General features: G+C 35.3%; 1 protein-coding gene across 1 annotated transcript in view; it reads left to right on the top strand.

Annotated features, from left to right (window-relative positions):
* The window catches only part of TEX15 (testis expressed 15, meiosis and synapsis associated), a 74,347-nt gene that overhangs the window by 46,606 nt on the left and 5,325 nt on the right, over positions 1–22,416 (top strand). Inside the window, exons 4-9 of the mRNA XM_043454595.1 lie at positions 1,674–1,911; positions 4,925–5,071; positions 6,067–6,229; positions 9,660–17,044; positions 18,096–18,154; positions 20,610–21,820. Coding sequence (XP_043310530.1) covers positions 1,674–1,911; positions 4,925–5,071; positions 6,067–6,229; positions 9,660–17,044; positions 18,096–18,154; positions 20,610–21,820 — 9,203 coding nt within the window. The remainder of the gene's footprint in view (positions 1–1,673; positions 1,912–4,924; positions 5,072–6,066; positions 6,230–9,659; positions 17,045–18,095; positions 18,155–20,609; positions 21,821–22,416) is intronic.

Below are 22,416 nucleotides of genomic sequence, written 5' to 3'. Positions count from 1 at the left end.
CTGTGTCCTGAGAAATCTGTATTCAGGTCAAGAAGCAATAGTTAGAACTGGACATGCAACAACAGACTGGTTCCAAATTGGGAAAGTAGTATGTCAAGGCTGTATATTGTCCTCCTGCTTATTTAACTTATATACAGAGTACATCATGCGAAATGCTGGACTGGATGAAGCACAAGCTGGAATTAAGATTGCCGGGAGAAATATCAATAACCTCAGATACACAGATGACACCACCTATATGGCAGAAAGCGAAGAAGAACTAAAGAACCTCTTGATGAAAGTGCAAAGGGGGGTGAAAAAGCTGGCTTAAAACCCAACATTCAGAAAACTAAGATCATGGCATCCAGTCCCATCACTTCTTTGCAAATAGATGGGGAAACAATGGAAACAGTGATAGATTTTATTTTGGGGGGTCCAAAATCACTGCAGATGGTGACTGCTGTCATGAAATTAAAAGATGCTTGCTCCTTGGTGAAAAGCTATGACCAACCTAGACAGCATATTAAAAAGCAGAGATATTACTTTGCCAACAAAGGTCCGTCTAGTCAAAGCTATGGTTTTTCCAGTAGTCATGTATGGATGTGAGAGTTGGATTATAAAGAAAGCTGAAGGCCGAAGAATTCGTGCCTTTGACCTTTGGTGTTGGAGAAGACTCTTGAGAGTCCCTTGAACTGCAAGGAGAGCAAATCAGTCAATCCTAAAGGAAATCAGTTCTGGATGTTCATTGGAAGGACTGATTCTGAAGCTGAAGCTCCAGTGCTTTGGCTACCAGATGCAAAAAACTTTTTGGGAAAGACCCTGAGGCTGGGAAAGATTGAAGGTGGGAGGAGAAGGGAATGACAGAGGATGAGATGGTTGGATGACATCACCGACTCATTGGACATGAGTTTGAGCAAGCTCCGGGAGTTGGTGATGACCAGGGAAGCCTGGAGTGCTGCAGTCCATGGAATTGCAAAGAGTCATACACAACTGATTGACTGAACTGAACTTAGATCCTAAGAAAAACCAGTAGAGAAATTAAGAAAACAGAAAGAAGTATTTTAATTCTTCTGACTGTTAAGAATATACCTTAACAATCAAACATAGAGATCTTAGTGGTTTATAGAGCCTGACATCAGGGTGAAAACAGGAGCAGGAAATAACAGTGGAGCTGAAAGTTAAGGCTGACATCTCTGGGAAGAGAAGTGGTCATGACCTCATCCATTAGTCTTGCTTGTAATTGTTGCTGTGTGTTTTGTTGCCATGGCTGTCTACTGTTAAAGGTGAATTATTCTTGCAGATAAATATTAATATTTGTGAGTGACGTCCCAGGAAGTGGTAAGTATTAGTAGTATGTGGTGTTCACAGGTTTTCCTTTGATCGGTATACACACTGCTTTCTAGATTCGGTAGCTTCTCCGTTGCTGGTGATGCTCTGCAGTCAGCTCTGTCGCAGTGACTGAGCCACGCTTGTGTCGCGTGGCCTCACGGTTGCTGCTGTTACTGGTGCTGAGCAAGCCATGTAGGACTCCTCACCTAATGCCCCGGGGTTTCGGTGGTTCTTGTGGGATGTAGGTGAGATTTCAGGACTATAGACTATAATTTTTGTTTTCTGTCTTTAGCAAGCCTGAAGTATTTGTCTTCTTTGAAAATTCTGTTGGTGTTCTCATTTAACTATTCACTGTTTTGCTTTAGGTCAGAGATGCGTGAGAGTGGAAGGCATGGCAGAGAACTTGAAGAACATTTCTGCTTTTTAGCACTTCCTCAGAAGGATGTGGCTGAGATATATCACAATGGACTAAGTACCAAAGCATCTTCGTTGAGAATACTAGGAAACCCTCTTCTTGGAATTTATATATTTAGACACGTTGATGTTGCCTTGAATTATGCTCATAGTAGAAGCATTACTGTAGAAAGTATTATCATGTTTAAGGTTGGTAGCACAAAGGAAATATTATATTCAGTTTGCTTTAATTGACCTAAACATTATTTTACTTTCAATATGAATTACTGTTTTAAACTCACATTGTATAAAATAAATAATAGTTATCATCATCATCACCATTTGAAATTTTCCCCTATTTTTAACTCTGGTGGGTATGCAGCATAAAATCTTCAAGTAAGCAAATGCAGGCTTTATCATCTTGGTTTCCTAATGTGTATTTTTTCTGTTCTAATTGACTTTATTCTCTTTCTGTCTCTCTCTTGTTCAGACTATAATTAATATCAGAGTGTTTTCAGTATCTTTTTCCAGAACATTGGTATTAATAATTCTGGTTTAGCTAAAGTTACTAAACTCCTACTATTTATTTTAATTAACAGTGTTAGACAATATTAATTACTTTGTGTTGATAATTTTACTATCTTATATAAGATGTTAGCATTAGGAAAACGAGGTTAGAAGTATATAGACCTCTGAATAGTTTTGTAACTTTTTTGAAAGTCCGAAGTTATTCAAAATTGAGGAAAAAATCAGTCTTACAGTCAATTTGTATCAACAGACACAGATGGGCTAAGATATATTTTTTGGTTAACTGCAGCTTTGCCAAGACTACTAAAATCACAGTAGGTAGACAGGACCCTCAGTTATGTAACTTAGGATGTGTATGAAAGTGAAAGTGAAGTCACTCAGTCGTGTCCGACTCTTTGGGACCCCATGGACTGTAGCCTACTAGGCTCCTCCGTCTATGGGACTTTCCAGGCAAGAATACTGGAGTGGGTTGCCATTTCCTTCTCCATAGGATGTGTATACATCCACATAAAACCAATGGTTCATTTGGTATTATTTAGTTATTTTTAGATCTTGGGTATTATCAAAGTCATAAAGTGTAATTTATATTAAAATACTGATTTTAGGAAATTTGGAACATACTCAAAAGCTCTGAAAAGCCCATTGATAATGATAGTTAATTTTTTTGTGTATCTATACTTCGTCTTCTGCTTCCATACATGGATATGCATTGTACAATGGTCATTAAAATACATTACTACTTTTATACTATATAACTTTTTTTATTGATTATAAAATCATTTTCCATACCATTCAGTATTTTTTGTAATATCATTTTGAATGACTATATAGTATTCCACTCTACAGCACTACCATAAATTTGTTAACAAATTTTTCAATGTTTGGATATAAATTACTTTTGTTTTGTATTTTTAAGTAGTACTTGGATTATTCATGTAGGTACATTTTACACACACCTGTGATTATTTGCTAAGAATTAATTGATTAATTCCTGTGTGTCAAGTTAGGAGTCACAGGTATACGTATACTTTCCCAGCTTTTGATATGTAATGCCCAGTTGTCCTGAGAAATGTTAGACTAACTACCATTCCTATGCAAAGCATGTGGAATGTTTATTATCTCTTGTCTTTGCTATCTCTGTGTATTATATTTTTAAAACAATATTTGCCAGTCTAATATGTGATAATTTCTCATTGTTGGTTCAACTTTTCTTTTTCATAGTTATTGCCGAGCTTAACATTCCTCATGTATTCACTGATGATGAGTGAATTGCCTATTAACAACTTTTTCTAGATTTTTGTTTTTTCTATTTTTCTAATTGATTCATCAGCATTATCAATTCATTAAAGTGAATCTTGAGAGCTAGGATTTTCATTGTATAATGTTTTATCACTTAGTGCTTTCTTTTTTAAAATAAAGGAGTTTATTTTTAAGTTTTTTTAAATAAACTTATTTTGGAATAAATTTAAATTTACAGAAAAGTTATATAGTATAGAAAGTTCCTGTATACAGTTTTCCCTGATGTTACCATTTCATATAACTATGGCACCTCTGTTAAAATGAAGAGCCTAATAGTATATATGTCAATTATATCTCAATTTTTTAAAAAAATAATAAAATGAAAGAAACCAGCATTGGTACAGTACTATTTGCTACAAATTATTGGTTTCTGCCAGTTTTTCTACTAATGTTTTTTCCTCTACCAGTGTCCAAGTACAGAGTACCACATTACATTTAATATTGTTTTTAACTTTGAATGAATTATTAGCATATGAAAAAATAAAAGTAATAGAATTGGGGATGTAAAATTTGTACTTGTTTTCATATTAACTGCACTTTTTCCTACCTTTTATCACTTAATGGTTCATAGTTTTTAAAAATTTTATACTCATTTTTTTAAAATGTGCTTTTTAATTGGAGGCAAATTGCCTTACAAGTTGTTTTCTGCGATACAACCTGATCATTTTTTTGTGATGTACAGAAGTTTTGGAGTATTTTACAAAGAAGCATGATTTCAGTTCGTGGTTTTTTGGCAATATGGTTAGAAAAGAATTCTCTTTGAGAGTAGATAAATATTTGTATTTCTTTCTACAGTGTTTACATTACTTAAATATTTAATTTATTTGGTATTTATTTTGGTTTATAGATTGAGACGAATTTAATGTTTTTCAGGTCCATGCCATTTAGTGAATAATCTGGTTTTGCTTCATCTGTTTCAAATGATGCTTTTAATATTATGCTGTATTTTTATAGCTGCTTGGACTTATCTGGACTTTTTACTTTGTAGAATTTTTTCCATCTCTGCCTTTTTTGTGGTAGTAGTCTTTTAAAAAGTACTTAATATCTGGAAGTATGTGTCACTTTTCCTGTTTCATCATTATTTCTGACTCAAATATTTTTTTCGAAAATTTTGTAGGTTATTCTTGTTTCATCTTCCAAGGAAGTTTTTAAATTAAAACTCATTTCCGTAAATGGATTTTCTGAAATTTTTGTTGAAATTACTGTAGTGTTAAGAGTTTGATTTAGGGAGGAATTGACATAATTCTAATAAGTCATCCCATTCATCTGGGACATGAATTATCTCCCCATTCTAATTTCTTTCCTTAAAATAGAAGCTAGTTTTATTTTCCTGATATGAGAGTTTAAAATGTTCTGGTATATCTTTATTGACTTTCTTTTTACCTTTTCTCCCCAGGTTCTTTTTGGAAAAGTGAAGAAAATTCAGCCTTCACTAGATAAAAGCAAAGTTTCTTTGGATCCTTCTCCTAACTTTGACTGCCATATGTCAAGAAATACACCTTCTCTGAAGGATACCATTGAACTACAAGCCTACAGTTCAGCAGTATGTTAACTTTTTGATTCACTTGACTACTTGAAAGTCACTTGCCTCACATTGTATGATACAAGTCTTAAAACAACTGTCCAAAATATTAAGTGGAAATCTCTTACTTCATTCATATTTGTTTAGGTCATATAATATGACCTGAATACCAAACAAGCCAGTAAGATGACAAGGTAACACAGAGTGTCTTCACAGACACTGTTTTTTTATGAATTAAAGGTTTCTGGCAACTTTGCCACGTCTGTTGGCACCCTTTTTCCATATAATATGACCTAAGTAAGTAAATAGTAAAAGCTGCTTTAATATTTGTGATTTGAAAACATTAATAAAGAAGCTTCTAGATTTGCACTTAATTTTGTTCCAAGTAGCTCCTTTTATTTAAATGTTTCATAGATTAATGCTTAACTTGCAAAACAAAGATACTTTGAAATAATCCTACTGATCCTTTGTACATTGTAAAAGGAGAAAAGGCTTATGTTTTAGTCATTAGATAGTCGACTAATTATTAAACAGTAATTTTCTGTCATATCTAAAAGAGACACTTATCTAACCTTTTAACCTTTTATAGAAGATTAAATTATAAATACCATTATGTATAATTATATATATATATGATTAAATGAGGATATTTTACTCCCACATGTAAGGTATATTAAGCTATTGTTATTTTTCTAGTTGACTTTTCCTCCCAGATAAAATATAATATAGTGATTCCTAGCATATGCAAAACATTGAAGTTTTAATGGAGAAATGCTTTTATATTTAAATAGAGATTGTGTCTGTTTCTGCTGATACTCGAAGCCTATTAAGGAAAAAAGATGTTGTGGAGAAAAAAATTCATCTTCAAGAAAACTAGAGTTGAAGAAGACAGGGAGAGGGAGATGTATCAAAGATGGTTAATAAATAGCAACATGGAGTTAAATAGATTTTTTAAAATAGAAGCTTTTTCAAGTCTGTAAAAATTAATCATAATAAAAATGTTCTTTATTTTTTAGGTATACTTGTATGAATATAATATTCTTTCAAAGCCAGTAGATAAACCTAGGCAGTGTCTTCCATATGCAATAGTAACAGTAAAATTTATTGGTCAAAAAGTAGATAATGGACACTTTATGACATCTTTGAGACCCCTCGCAACAGGATTTCCTAAGAGAACTGGTAAGATACATATATTTTTATACTTCAGTAGCATCTGTGGTGGTCTTCTGCTGAATATTATTTTCTAATACATCATGATTCTCTAAGCAAAATAGGTGTGCTTTCCCCGTGTTTGATTTTATATATCTAGAATTAACGCTGTAATTGCTTTTGTTACTTCTTTTTCTCAGCGTTATGTTTGTGTGATCCTTCCATGTTGATAAATATAACCACAGTTTCTTCATTTTCACTCATATATATATATATATATATACACACACACACACACACACACACATAATATTCAAGTTTATGACTCTACATTGTACTTCTGAGTATATTTGGACATTTTGTGGTTTTCTTCATATTCCAAACATTGCTGTTTTAAACATTCATATAAGTGTCTCAGTGCTTATGTGCAAACTTTTATACAGAGTATATATCTACATCAGGAATGTGCCACTTAATTTAGAAACAATGTCATAGTTTTCAAAAGTGGTTGCATCAGGTTACCTTAATTACTCTCTATCATTGCCAGCACGATATACTTTTAAAAAATATATTTCTGCCAGACTCACAGATTTGAAAACAGACATATGGTTACCAAAGGGAAGGGTAAGTGGGAGGGATAAGTCAGAAGTTTGGGGTTAACATGTATAAAATACTGTATATAAAACATATAGCAAGGACCTACTGTATAGCCTAGGAAACTCTACTCAATAACCTATACAGGAAAAGAATCTGAAGAAGAATGGATATATTTATATGTATAACTGAATCGCTTTTCATTATACCTAAAACCAACACAGTATTGTAAATCAGCTATACTCCAGTATAAAATAAAAATTAAATTTAAAAAGTTTCTGCCAGCATAGTGAGAGGGATGTGTTATCATTATCAGCTCAAAAAGAGACTATTTACCCATTAAAAGCTTTTATTTGTCTTTTTCCGCAAGCCCCACACTACCCCTAAACAGTCACCAGTCTGCTTTCTGTCTCTGGTAAGCCTGTTCTGGCCATTTCATACGAGTGAAGCCATAAACAGGAGCCTTTCGTGACTGGTGACTTTGGCTTAACAGTGTTCTCAGGGCTCAGGCATGTTGAGGCATGTGTTAGCACCCCGCTCCTTTCTGGGGAATAATGTTCTGTTACACACGTTGCATTGTGTTTGTTCATTCATCAGTGGATGGCCAGTGGGTTGTTTCCACCTTTTAGCAATTACGAACATTTATGCTAAGAACTTTCTTGTACAAGGTTAGGTGTAGATGTGTTTTCCTTGCTCTTAGGTATATAGCTGAGAGTCATGTGATCATAGGGGAAGTCTGTGTCAACCATTCAAGGAACTGCCAGACCATCTTCCAAAGTGGCTGCACCATTGACATTTACATTAACAGTGTGTGTGGGTTAGAATTTCTCCACTTTCTTGTTAACACTTGTTATTATCTGACTTTGATTATAGCCATTTTGTGGATATAAGGTGAGGTTTTCAGAGTATAAGTTTTATACTTCTTTTGTTAAATGTATTCCTATGTATTGCACTCTTTTTGATCCTCTTGTAAATGGAGTTATTTTCGCAATAGTGATTTCCTTGGGATTTTCTATACACAAGATAGGATCCATATGCAAATAGAGATAGTTTTACTTCTTCCTTTCCAATCTAGATGTCTTTTATTTCTTTTTTCTTTTTGTCTAATTGCCTTGGCTAGAACCTCCAGTGGAATGATAAATAGTAGTGGTAAGAGTGGCCATCTTTGTCTTGTTCCTGAACTTAGGGGGAAAGTGTTTACTTTTTGCCAGTAAGTATCATGTTAGTTATGGGGTTTTTTTTAATGTCCTTTACCATATAGAGGAAGTTCCTTTCTATTCCTGGTTAGTTGAGTGCTTTTATCTTTTTTTTTTTTTTTTTGAGTGTTTTTATCTTGAAAAGGGAAATTAATTATCCTTCAGAATCTTTCCATCTAAAAGGTTTTTTAATATGAGTCTTCTTGTGCATTTAGTGGGGTTGGACAACTTTTTATATTTGTTGACAATTTTTATTTAACCCATGATTTTCTTAGTCATATACTTTGCCCAACTATCTGTTGCATTGTCTTTTTTTATTAATCTTTTGAAGATACTATGTATTTTTATGTATTCCAATATATGTAATAATATACTGCTAGTCTCATCCCTATTTTTGAGCATATTTCCACCATAGCTTACTGTAATTGAAAGTATAATCACAATGGTTATATAATTTGGGAATCTTCAACAGAGCTGTTTTTTTTGACATTTTGTAAAAACTAAATGGTACATTCTCAGTGATATGATTATGATTTCATATATTATTCATGAGCAATTTCTCATTATTAGTCTATTTTAATAATAGTATTTTCATGGTACTGCTTAGCTATGTACCCAATAGCTCAGTTGGTAAAGAATCCACCTGCAATGCTGGAGACCCTGGTTCGATTTCTGGGTCAGGAAGATCCTCTGGAGAAGGGATAGGATACCCACCCCAGTATCCTTGGACTTCCCTTGTGACTTAGCTGATAAAGAATCCGCCTGCAGTGCAGGAGACCTGGGTTTGATCCCTGGGTTGGGAATATCCCCTGGAGAAGGGAAAGGCTACCCACTCCAGTATTCTGGCCTGGAGAATTCCATGGACTGTATAGTCCATGGGGTCACAAAGAGTGGGACATGTCTGAGTGACTTTCACTTTCACTTTCACTTAGCTATGAATGCTTTGTTAACATTTCACTTGCTCATTATGCATTTTTGTAAGTTCCTTTGTTGTTCTGTGAAGTTCTTTATGAAGTTTTAGGAATAATCTCTATAAATTTGAAAGAAAATCTGCTTCTATTTTCCAGGGTTTTATTTACATATATTATTTGCCAGAATATTTATTTCATAGTGGAGCATGGGTAGTGGTTTACTTTGGCTTCTGGGAAAGATTTTGTGCAAACTTTCTGCTCTTCCACCCACCCCCATTTCTTCACCTAATTCCCCTTTCCTTTCTGTTTTTGTTCTCCTGTGGTAGAGGGAAATGAAGCAAGGTAACAGTAGATACAGGGAGATAATTTGACCTAATAATATGTAGACTCTATTATAGAATATCTGCATGTAGGAAACTAAGAGAAGAATACCTAGTCTGTGATAAAAGTATGTTTTTATTCCTGTTTAATTTTTCTATTTCTTGGTGTTTGTCAGAATTCGAATTTTTATGGCAAAGACATGTTATTAAGGGACCTATAAGACAGAATTTCATGCTCCATCACTTATACTTCATTGGTCAGTTACTCATCCTCTTCTCTTCTTGCTTCTTCTGCTGAGAACGTACTTTAATCATCGTTAGATTATTTGATAGACTTTCCGTCAGTGCCACTCATGACATGGTTTGCTTGCATCAATAGAGTCGCCTGTAGAAACACTTTTTCTTCCTCCTTTTCCTTACTTTCTTATTATTTCCACAGAAAGAACATGTTCTCTGAATAACTGTACAGTGGCCAAAAGAATTGGAAAAGGAAAAGATGCTACTGTCATCTTTGAGCATTTCAGGAAACCTATTGATCCATTTGTTCAGGAAAAGTGTTCATGCAATGCGTCAAATTCAGAAATAAATCCTTCCAACTCAGATATTTCTAATTCCTATGGAAATATGCAAAATGGAAACATTTCTGTACTTGAAACATACAGTGGACATATGGAGTACAATTCAGCAGAGTGCAGAGACACTTCTCAATTACCTGCATGTGATTCAGGCCTTTCATTTATTCCCAGTGATACCAGAGAAAGTGTTAATAATGGTGACCTCCTAAATTTGACATATCTTAAAGCTATTTTAAGTAGTCTTGCTACTGCTTTCCCCCTTCATAACAATACTGACTCAAGCACGGTTATTACTTCAAAACTCATCAAAGACCCAAGACTGATGAAGAGAGAAGAAAGCATGGGAAAACATAATACTGTTACAGGTTTAAGTGAGATTTTGCCATTTGAGAAGAGTTTAGATTTTGTTAATTCAGAAATAAACTTGTCATCTATGCCAACTAATCCTGCCTCCACATCTGAAGGCATGCCTGGTGATCAGACTGTTGTTACTAACTATTTGGATGCCTCTTGCTTCAGAATTTCTTTGGATGATCCACAAACCCAGGCTCACAACCTGGGCTCTAAGACCTATGATTGTACAGCTCCCAATAAAATTACCATGGCAGGACAATGTGAGAACCAGGATGATTTTTCCTTCCCAATGTTTTTGTCAAGTGTAGCTCCAGAAGTTGAAATCCAAAAACACAAGGAAGAAAAAGCTCAGAGATCCCGGCAGAGAGACACCATCCCATTTTTAACGGACGAAAGCAGTGAGTCACACGACTCTTACGAATCAATGAATACTTGTACAGACAAGTACAGTGGTCCCCTCTCTCCAGAATCACAGTTTTCTAATTTTAAAACTGTATATGAGACTGGTCACCAAATGTCTACACTTTTTCCACTCCAAAGTGAAGAAAGCGTACATGAGTACATTCAAAATATTGGAAAGATGAGAAACTTCACCGACCCAGAAGACAATGCCAAATATGAAGAAAAGCAAAGTTTGTGGAAAGGAAGTGATCATTCTTTTACTAATAAAATAAAAATCGGTCCAATAGATAATTACATTTCTTTGAACCAAGACAACAAAGAGGGTGAGAGTCTTGATTATTTGCAGAAAAATTGTGATCAAATATTAATTACTCAAGGGTTAGAAAAACCAAAACCTTTGCCATTTACCACAGAGGATAAGTATGAGCTAAGTCACCTAGCACTGGAAATACAAAACAATCTTACTCCAAGAGTGGAGAAACTTCCCCTGAAGCCTCCTAAGAACTCTTTAGAGTATAAAGATAATATTCATACAAATTTTGCCATTTCTCAAAAACTACTGGAGCTAAAATTGGAAAAACCAGATCAAAACTGTATTAACATTATGGCTGATGCTTTCAAGGAAGCAGGAGACATTCCCCAGACCACACAACTACCAGCTGTTACTTCATGTCATGGTATTAAAACAGCTCATAATGCAAATTGCAACATAATTAGAGAACATATATGTGTTCAAAGGAGAAATGAATATGATCCAGTGTCCCTAAAAGACATGCAAAGAGACTGCAAAGAAACTCCTCTAATTAACAATAAAGGTCAACATCATACTCAGTTCTGTATTGCACAGTTGAACAATGGTGTGCACCTGAATACTGATTTCAGAGAACAAAGAGAGAATGATAAAGAAAACCAGAAGGAGGCTGAAATGGAGAACATTGCTTCATCTATAGGAAACAACATAGGGAATATATATGGAGATGAGAAGCAGAGTTTTCAGACACACAAAACAAAAATTTTTACCAACATAGGTGAAAGGCGGGTGAATAAAGATGACAATAGCATTGAAATTCTGAGTTCTGAAGAATTTTCTCCTGCTTTTAACTTAACTAGTGGGATAAAACATGTATGCACTGAGTCTACATCACTAGAAAATGAAGATCCCATTACCATCATGAAAGAAAAAGATATTCAAAATACTGAAAGGACTGGAGAGCAGTTGATTTCCACAGCGTTTCTCCAAGTTGCAAGTTCTTCAGTACATGTAGCCTCACGTGCTGCAGTTGAGATAGCTGATGCCACAATGCCTGTGGTAAGCACAAATCCTGAAGATCACCAAAGATCCCAGTTTAAAGAAACTTGTTCTCCTGAGAGTCCAGATTTTGGTTTGTTAAGCAGACTTAAGGTTTCTGCTTGTGAAATAGATACAGATAAAAATCGATGCCACAACTCATTTCATCAATCAGTAAGTGACAACTCAGTTCTTCAAAGTTTCAAATTGGATAATGAGACTGAAGTAGGATCAGAAGAGAGTGATGATGCTTTTCCTGTGAGTATTCCACAGGATACTCATAGCCCAGAAAATATACTTTATGAAGAATTCGAGAACTCCTATGAGGCTCTGAAGTCTCGCATCGATTGGGAAGGTCTGTTGGGAAGCAGTAATGGGGAGATGGAAGTTTTGAAAAGCACCACAAGAGGTGAGAATTGGGACCAGCATCCCTCTGAGGAACACAGTTGTGTTTTTTCCTCTACACAAAAATACAAAGCAGAGCTCATCAAACCAATTTTACTTCCTGATCTGCAAGTTACGATTACTAATACATTTATGAAAGGATTCAGTTCTACTGTTGAGTCCCTTGCATCGAAAGATGATTTCTGCAAGTATGTAACTGAAGCCACAAAATCAGAAATAAATGAGGAGGAGGAAGAAGTTCTAGAATTTGAAATTCATTCTCAGTGTTCTGGTGAAAATTCAGATCATCCCTCTGAAGGTGGATTTGGTAATATAAGGCAAGACTCTGGACTAACAAGTAAATCTGAAACTTCACTTTCTTTTGACATGAGTCATAATATGCATGTGAGTCACATGTCTGAAAAACAGAACAGATCTTTGCTAACTGAACCTTCTGATGTCACAACAGTAAATAACAAAAACAGTTGTTCCCTTACAAAGTCAAAAACCAGTGGTAATGATACTAGAAGTAAAAGGGAGACAGAAGCAAGAATTAGCAAAAGAAAGCCCCGTACACCTTTCAGAGACCAAAACATACCAGATAAAAATTTAAGACATCACAAAATTTGTGAGAAGAGGAGGAAGCTAACAAGTCAAGACTCATTGGAATGTTTTTTTTCGTTATCCCAAGAACGAATTAAAACCTTTTCACAGTCAGAAAAACACATTAGGAGTGTCCTGGATATTCTAAATAGTGAAGCGTCTTTATGTAAAAGCAAACGTCTTTCCAGAAAACTTGACAGAGCCGTTCTTCATTTAAAAAAAGCTCACAGAAGAGTTCACACGTCTTTGCAGCTGATAACTAAAGTGGGAGAAAAAAAAAGGGGCCCTTTACCAAGAGCATATTCAGTCATATGCAATAGTTTCTGGGAAAGTTGTGACCTTCAAGGTTATAGTTCTGTGTCTGAAAGAAAGTATTATTCCACTAAACATTTTCTGTCAAAAAGAAACTACAATAAACCTGGAGAGAGTAGAGCTTTGGGATTTGAAGTTGATAAATCATTAACTCATGTATCAAAGCACAAGTTTTATAGAACAAGTAGAGAGAGACTCACAGAGTGCCTTTCTGAAAATGTGTCCAGTGTCTCCAGAAGTCACACCACAGTTCACATGAGAGAATATTGTGATCAACTGTGTCCGGAATCACAGTCAGCCCTGTGCTCCGTGTCTGAAAGTACAAGTCAGTCAGCTTATACTAACAGCAGTTTGAGAAGTCCCGAATCATCAGAAGAACTTCAGCCCTTTTCTAGAAAAACCGGATGTCTCTTTTCTCCAGACCGCCCAGATGAGAAACTAACTAAAAAAGAAAATCAAACTGATACAGAGTTTTCATCTAACATTAGTAAATATGAAAAACTTGAGAACCATTCAGCACTTGATAATATTAAGTATACAACAAAAGTAAACAGTTCTGAGGCTCAAGAAATAATGAGTGAAAGAAATTTGATATCTTTAAGTTGCATAAAGGAAAACAACATAAGTTTTGGTGTGGACCAAAATTATGATGCAACTTGTATAGCCCACACAAAAGTGAAAACTGACATAATTATTTCTGTCTTAGAATCAAAGGTGTGGCATTTTTTTAACATTGATATCTACAAACCAAACAACCTTGTTTTATCTGGTTATAAAAGAAACCTGGAGGTAAATTTTCCTGTAGAAAAATGGACAACTCCTAAGGAGATCTCCAAACCAGGCATTATTAGAGGAAACTTCCTTATGGATCCATTAAGTCGAACTCTGATAACAAGCAAAAAGTCTAACAGAATTCCTCAACTGTTATCAATTGCTCCAGCAACAGACAGTGAGGGAGAATCTTCTAAGTCTTCCATGGCTGAGCAGAGCATCACTGCTGTAGAGTTCTCAGCAGTGTCTGCCGTTGCCCCACACTGTCTGCAAGGGTGTGGTGGAAACGAACTTCAAAAGACAGACTCTTGCTCTTCAAGTAAATGCGTTCATATCGATGGGAATGAAACAGATGCTGAGAATTCTGAGGTGACTGTCACATCAGAAACTGAAGAAAGTAAAGACAACACGATGAAAGTATTTTCTGATGATAGTTTTCTGCTCGTAAAAGACAACATAAAGGGCTCTTCTTCCCAAGAAGGTATTGCAGAGAAAGACATTCAGGACAGAGAAATGTGGAAAGATAAACAAGCAGAAAAAGGAAAGGATTCAGTTCACATGAACATGACTGAAGGATCAAGTGTTAAGACTGAGTACAAAGGTCAAAAAAATAAGATATTAGGAGGCTCCTCCTGCTTAAGTGAGAAAACAATGAAAAATAACTTGATTGATTCTCATGTAAAGATTAAAAAGGCTACTGAGGCAATCTCTTTGAGAAACATTGCTTCTAATCAGCTTAACAAAAGAAAGAAGGAGGAGGGAAAAGGTAGTCATGACTCTCAGTGTGACTCCTCATTACATTCAGAAATAGCCTGTAACTCCAAACCAGGCATTACAGGAAGGAATCATATGCCTCATTTGCGTGCCCAGTCTGAACCCTCCAAAGTCTCTCCTCCTCCTCCGAAGAAGTCTACGTCATATATGAATGAATTCAAAGAAAAACATTGTTCAAGTAATAATTTGGCTCCTATAGTTAAGCTCACTCAAATTTTGAGGAGAGCAGATGAAACGTCATCTATACAGATTCTGCAGGAAGAAACTGAAGTTTGTCTAAATATTCTTCCGTTGTTTGTTGAAGCTTTTGAAAGAAAACAAAAATGTTCATTTAAACAAATCTTGATTTCAAGAGACCTATTGGTAGAAGAAAACCTGTGGAGTAACTGCAGACACAGATTAAAACCGTGTGCTATTGATTCCTTGGTAGAACTCCAAATGATGATGGAAACTATTCAATTCATTGAAAACAAAAAAAGACTCCTAAGAGGTGAACAAACATTCCGGAGCTTGCTCTGGTATGATGATACACTGTACAGTGAGCTGCTTGGCCGACCACGTGGATTTCAGCAACAATCCAATTTCTATCCAGCTTTTCAAGGCAGATTAAAATATAATGCCTTCTACGAGCTGCAAAGCTATCATGATCAATTAATTGAACTGTTTGAAGAAAGCAAAAGGGAAAATAATTCATACTACGCATACTTAAAATATAAGCGACAGATTGATGAGTGTGAAGCAGTAATGAAGCAGTGTTCAGATTGCTTTGACTTTTCTCTTTCTGTGCCATTTACCTGTGGAGTTAACTTTGGAGATAGTTTAGGAGACCTAGAAACCTTGAGGAAAAGTACATTAAGCCTGATCAGTATGTATGGGGACTGTCCCCAAAATGATTCCTGTCCAGGAAAACAAGACCATCTGTGGATTATCATGGAAATTATCTCCTCAAAAGTTAATTTTATCAAGAGTAATGAGGCAGTAAATATTAAAATAGCTCTTTATGGTCTGGAACATATCTTTTTTGATGCTTCAAAAAGTCTTGTTTGGAAAGAAAAGAGACAGTCTTTCTGCAAAAAATACTCCGAAAAGAGCAAAGAAATGCTACTTAGAATGAATCAATGTGCTGTTTCTAAGTTGCAGAAGATATATGATACATTGTCCAAAGATTTAAGCAGTGAACAAATTTCCACTATTGGACTTGAGGAGGATTCGGTGATTGCTTCCAGAAAGTCAAATGCTGTAGTAAACAAAGCAATGATTAGCATAGAAAACTCCAGGCTTAACGGTACTTTGCTTTCACATCCAGATATCTGTTGTGTTAGTGAAATATTGGATCAAGCTGAATTTGCAGATGTGAAAAAATTACAGGAACTCACTTTGAGATGTACCGATGACTTAGAAATTTTAAAAAAATGTTTTCAGTTGCTGCAAGAAGACAGCATAGATAGTATTTTTATCACCGAAGAAAATAGTTTGAACATGATGAAAACCTACAGCCATAAGGCAGTAATTTTAAAACCTGCAGCCGTTGAAACCTATATTGAAATTGTCATGCTCTCAGAAACAATTCACTTTCTTAAAAACTCAGTGGCAAAGAAACTAGACAAGCAGCGGTTTCGAAGTATGCTTTGGTTTGATTCGTCACTTCTTCCTGAACTGGTTCACTGCCAAGAAAAAATGACTTCTTTCTCATTTCTAAAAGGTAATCCAACAGATTGTCTTTGGAAGGTGATAAAGACTGCTATTTCTGAGCTTAAGAAAGATCTGGATATTATCTACAAATATAATGAAGCTGTTAACTGCTCCTATGCTCTTCGTTTGCTGTCAAGAGAACTTGAAGAACTTTCAGAAATAAAAAAACTTCTTGAGGAATCAAAGTATTCCGTTTCCACATACATCAACTTTGTGCCATGTATAGCATCCATAAATTATGGAAGCACTGTGACAGAATTAGAATACAACTACAGTCAGTTTTCCACACTGCTTGGAAGTATAACAGCCACCCCTCGGAAGGATTTAGGGAAAATGGTCCATATTATGAAAATCATGAAAACGATTGAACATATGAAGATAATATGTGTTAAAAATGCTCAGTTAACCATTTCCTTTATCCTATGCCAAATGCTGCACAACAGAAAGAAGACTTTGCAGCCAAAGAGAAAGAAAAATGCGAATATTCATGTAAAACGTAGGAAGAGTATCAAAAAGTCGAGTACCTGTGGGAAGGTGCCTTTAGTTTCAGAGTACATAATTAAAAATGTTTCAAATTCCTCTAAAAAGCGACCTATCACTGTAGACACATGTGGAGACTCTGAGGAACAAGAGAAAAGTACTGCTGTTCCCAGTTGTAAAAAACAAAAGGTAATGAATGTTTTAAAGTGAGTTTTGTAAGTCTAAGAGAGCGAACTTGTTGAAGCAAACAAGTATGTAGTCTACAGAATTGTAAAAGTGGAGAATGCTTTAAATGTTGCCTTGCAAAATGAATTTACTAATTAAACTGTTAGATTAAACCATTCATATTATCTGTAAAATGATATGAATGGCCGTGTATAAGAGAGATACCTTAAATAAATGTCTACCTTTAAACTTACAAATTAATTATTTGTAATTAATAACCTTCCACTTCTTGGAAGGTTGTGAATTTTAATAATTGCTTAAGAGAGTCTATATTATGAGTGAGCAAGTATTGAGCGAGTGACCAAGTATTTATTGAATAGTACAATTAAGTACAAGGCTGTACTTAATGTTGTAAACATTAAAAATTGACAGTGAAGTCTGTGTTCTTGACCATTATCATCCACACAGAGAAACAGTAGCAATATTTTAAAATATTTAATTATGAAGGAGTTAACAGTTGTCATACATAAGTACATTTTGTTTAACAAATGTTTTACAGCATTTATTAAATAGTTGGCAACGTTCTAATGATTGTACAAACATTAACTGTTTTTATTCTTCACAAAGTGCTTTTTTCATGTTTTTTCAATGATTTAAAGGGGAGAGATTCTAAATATAGTTATAAGTAGTAAGCCACCAGGGTCTTAGGAAAAAAGTACTATTTTACAGAATAAGAAAGAAAAATCCACACATGACAGACATTACGTCCCGTGGGACTGGGTGACTGGCTTACTGAAAAGGATATAAAACACAGAGCAGGCCTCTCACTTGTTGTAACATGTGGGGAAAGAGAATGTTGCTAATTGCTTTTTTACAAAATTTTCCAAACATTTTTCAAATATGGGAAGTTCAACAGATTCACTAGTTTTTGAAGGAGAGGATCATTAATGAAGATAATTTCAGATGGTGCATTTTAGATGATGACAGAACAAGCAATTGCAGATGTCAGGTAAATAATAAATATATTGTACTTTAAACCATCAACAATGTAGGTTTTTGTATTTTTTAAACATAGGTTAGCATGAAACAAGTCACAGAAATCAAAAGCGAAAAGTCAACATTCAAGCATGCAAGGTAGGAATTGTCATCAGCCCTGTTTGATGAAAAACTGAATACAATTGAGCATGTATTATGGAGCAAGACTTAAACATTTACTTATTACCTCTTTGGGGTTCTACATGTAACCTCAGGGACAAGAGTGTGCGAGGGAGAGGGAGGGTGTTTCAGTGCCTTAGTTTGAATTTCATTATGTATCAAAAGGGATGTCCCGTGAGAGATATTTTTACAGTGATTTAAAGGGTAAGGAGTGTCTCAGTACAGTTAAGAGTAACAAGTCAGCTAGGGCTTAGAAGAGAGTGATGTTTTACAGAATAAGAAAGTAAAATGACAGACATTATTTAATAAATTAATGGGCCTTTGTGACTGGTTTAGTAAAAAGAACGTCATAATGGGGCAAGTGATCAAGTTGAGTTTTTGAACTTGTGAATTTCACAAGACCTGTCAAATTTCAAGACTGGTTTAAAAGATACATATTGCCAAGTTATATTACTGAGAACTTAAGTCAAACATACACATATTATAAGTATACTACTGTTCCATGAAAGGATTGTATTAACACCACAGTACAAAAAGAACATGACTTCAAACAGCTAGATCTTTAAATTCTTTTTTAATTAGTTATTTTTAGTAAAAACCAACTGCATTATTTATATTTTTCTCATTTTGACATGAAGTAGCACCACTGGACTTGTTGACCATTTCTTGTTTCATTCAACTCTATAAGATTTTCAATTTATGACAAGCTGCATTTTTACCATTTTTTTCCATCCTATGAAGGAAAATGAGTAATAGGAATGAAAAAAGATAAGCATGTCATCTGTCTTGTTTGGTTTTGCTTCTCTAAATACAATCTTTTATTTACTCCATTTCTAGAATCCTCTGCCTGGCACAGATGACTCTGTGAATAATCATGGAGTGGCATAAAGATGAATAGGCTCTCAGAGGCTCTTCCCTGGTGGTCCAGTGGCTAAAGACCCTGTGCTTCTAATGCAGGGGGCCTGGGTTTGATTCCTGGTCAGGGAACTAGATCCCGCATGCCACATCTAAGACCTAGTGCAGCCAAGTAATTAATTTTAAAAAGATGAATAGGCTATAAGAAGGATAACAGAAAGCAGTTCTGTAACCATCTCAGTTTTGTTACTAAGTATAGGCAGGTACTTGCTATTCAAAGAATCAAATTCTGCCTCACTTGGCAGGGGAATGAATTCTAATATAAAGTTAATACAGGGTGTCGTTGTTATAGAAGAACATTCTCTACGAGTGTGCCTCAGATGCATGGGTGGTTCAGTGGTAGAAATCTTGCCTGCCACGTGGGAGGCCCGGGTTCGTTTCCCAGCCCGTGCAGCCACAGCATCCCCTTTACTTCTCTTGTGGTTCAGCTGGTAAAGAATCCACCAGCATTGCGGGAGACCTGGGTTCGATCCCTGGGTTGGGAAGATCCCCTGGAGAAGGGAAAGGCTACCCACTCCAGTATTCTGGCCTGGAGAATCCCATGGACTGTATAACCATGGGGTCACAAAGAGTCGGACACGACTGACTGACTTTCACTACACTACTAAGGACAGGTCATACAGGCAACTGTCAATCTGTAAGGTTGAGACATTACTGAAACATCATTGGAAATGTGATAAAATCAAAATTGCACTTTGTGGAAACTTTAAAATATTATATTGGATGACAATGCAGGTTGTCATTCGAGTGCCTTTTAAGGAGGCTGGACTAAGTAAAATAAGGGGCTTTTAGTTTCATGAGTGGGATATACAAATTCCAGGCCAAAGATGAATTTGTCTTGACTGTGCAAGAATGGTCACCTTTATCTTTCAATGTGTTCTTTTCCGCTTGTAATTCAAAGAATTGGTTGAGACACCAAAAATTATAATTACCCTGGGGACCTATTTGAACTCTCTTGTTCTGGATGCTCCATAATGAATGCTTCCTTCAGACTTCATTGAGTCTGTCTCATTTAGATAGGCGTGCCAATGATGTTCAGTTGGCAAGAAATTTTGGAGGTCTGCTTCTCCTATTCTAGACCTTAAACAGATAAAATACCTCAGTCATTTGTGAAAACAGATGATAATCTTTGAGCAGGGAGTCACAGCTGGTGCTTTCACCAGCTCTGCATCAGTAAGTAGGCTGGAGGTATATGAATTAGAAACTACTGCAAAAAAATTAAAATCAGGAAATTTCCAAAGCATAAAATAATTTATTACAATATTGGCAGCACCTTATATTTTCAGATGTATTGGAAAAATATTTGAAATGTGGAATGTATCACTTTCAACACAAAAAGTAGCTAAATTCAAATCAAGGGGGTAAAACCTGGGGAAATGTTTCTTGTATAGTGCCAATACAAAGAGAAAAATGTAAATCTTAATTCTTCTCCCAAGTAAAATTGTCAAATATGTCTTTATATTGAAATTTTGTGAATGTATATTTAAAGTTGTTTATATATCTGTATTACACTTAACAGGACTATGAGATCTCATTCTGAAAGTGAAAATGAAATAGGACCAGATTCATCTGACAGTCTGAAAAGAAGCCACGTCTCTCCAAAACAAGTTGAAACTCAAAGATCACTACCTTTAATGAACCTGAAAGATTCAGAAGACGAAACAGATTTAACTAATATTTCATTTGCTACTTCAGAAGATTTCACCAGACAACAAGGGAACATAAGTAGCACAAAGAAAAGAAACATAAATTTTAGTGCTGCTGAAACAAAAAGTGAGAAGAAAAATAGTTCTTTGGCAATTTTTGACCAAAAAAGTGTAGATGGCACATTTTCAAAAGACCAGGAGATGCCTCCACGGAAATTTCTTAAAAATCCCTCAGATACTACAGAGAAATCCTGTCCCTCAGACATAAAACCAGGAACTGATGCTTCTCTTTTGCTGAATGCATCAGAACCTATTTTCCGTTTTGTGAGTGATAGCCATGCCAATTTAGAAATGAATGACACTGACTTTGAACTTCAAGATAATGAAATATTAAATTCATCCATTAATTCTACATGCACCGGTTCTCCAGAACCCATGCATATCCAGAACAAAATTCCTGTTGTGCAAATAAATAAAGCACTGCCTGCAAAAACTGAGTCAAAAGAAAAATACATGAAGGACACATTGAATTTCAACACTATACCTGTCGAAGCCTCTGAGAACATCACCCTTAATGTGAATCAAACAGTAGAATACTCTTTGTCTGAACAGCAGAATTCAAAAGTCTTAACTCAGAATGCTGCCACATACTTGAATGAAATTCCACAGTCTACGTGTACCCCAGAGTATGACTTTGTTTCCGGGTACTCACTGGAAACTTCATATCCTTACTATTCTTGGTGTGTTTATCGTTACAGCAGCAGCAATGACCGTTCCATTACCCAGACATACCAAGGAATAACATCCTATGAAGTACAGCCACCTCCTTCTGGGATGTTGACTGCAGCTACAAGTAATAGTCAGAATACCCATTCTCATCTTTTGTGCTCTCAATATTTTGAATACTTTGCTGGGGAACCACAAGCAAATGACTTTGTGCCAGTGAGTGACTATTTTCCACCTCGAATGCCTGTTTACAATTTTCAGCAGCCAGTTTTTTCACAGTATACTCCCCATCAACCATTCACTGCATATCCTTGCTCTCCTGATTCTGGTGCGCTTCTAGAAGTTCCTTGGACTTATGGTGAGTTTCACAAGCCTTAATGCTTGCTTTCTAGAGTTTTCACTTTTATCTTTGTACATTTTTGTAAGTGGAATTTACAGCAAGTGGTGAGATAACATTTTTCTGTGAAGGCTTGTAGAATTGTTTAAATATCAGGCAGTTGAATTATGTTGTCAGTAGAAACCTAGTTATCAAAGACTGAGAGGAAAAAGTAAGTAATATCACTAATCTGTCCTTCAATAAAATCCAAATTCAAGGAATAATAGTTAAGTAAATTATAGTTAATGAAATATGATGCAACCATTGAAGGGTTTATAAAAGTTTCTGGTAACAGTTTTCAAAACTGTATCATATAAATTTATTTATGTAAATAAATGGTTAGAAATACTGAAATAAAATACACTAATAGTTTAACTTATCTCACTGTGAGTGAAAAAGTTTAGGGTTTGTGGAGAGTGTTCTTTAATTCCTAGATTTCCTATTGTGAACATACATTTTTTGATAAATGGAGGAAAAAATAGAGTAAAAAGAAGGTAGAAAAGGGAACTTCAATCAGATAATATAGTATTCTAATATAATATCATGGCCTAAGTGAATGGAAGTTAATTGAAGTGTGT

This window comes from Cervus canadensis, chromosome 31, assembly GCF_019320065.1.
Source record: "Cervus canadensis isolate Bull #8, Minnesota chromosome 31, ASM1932006v1, whole genome shotgun sequence".
Taxonomy (NCBI): domain Eukaryota; kingdom Metazoa; phylum Chordata; class Mammalia; order Artiodactyla; family Cervidae; genus Cervus; species Cervus canadensis.
The sequence above is the reverse complement of the archived record's forward strand: the minus strand, read 5'-3'. Positions and strand labels throughout refer to the sequence as shown.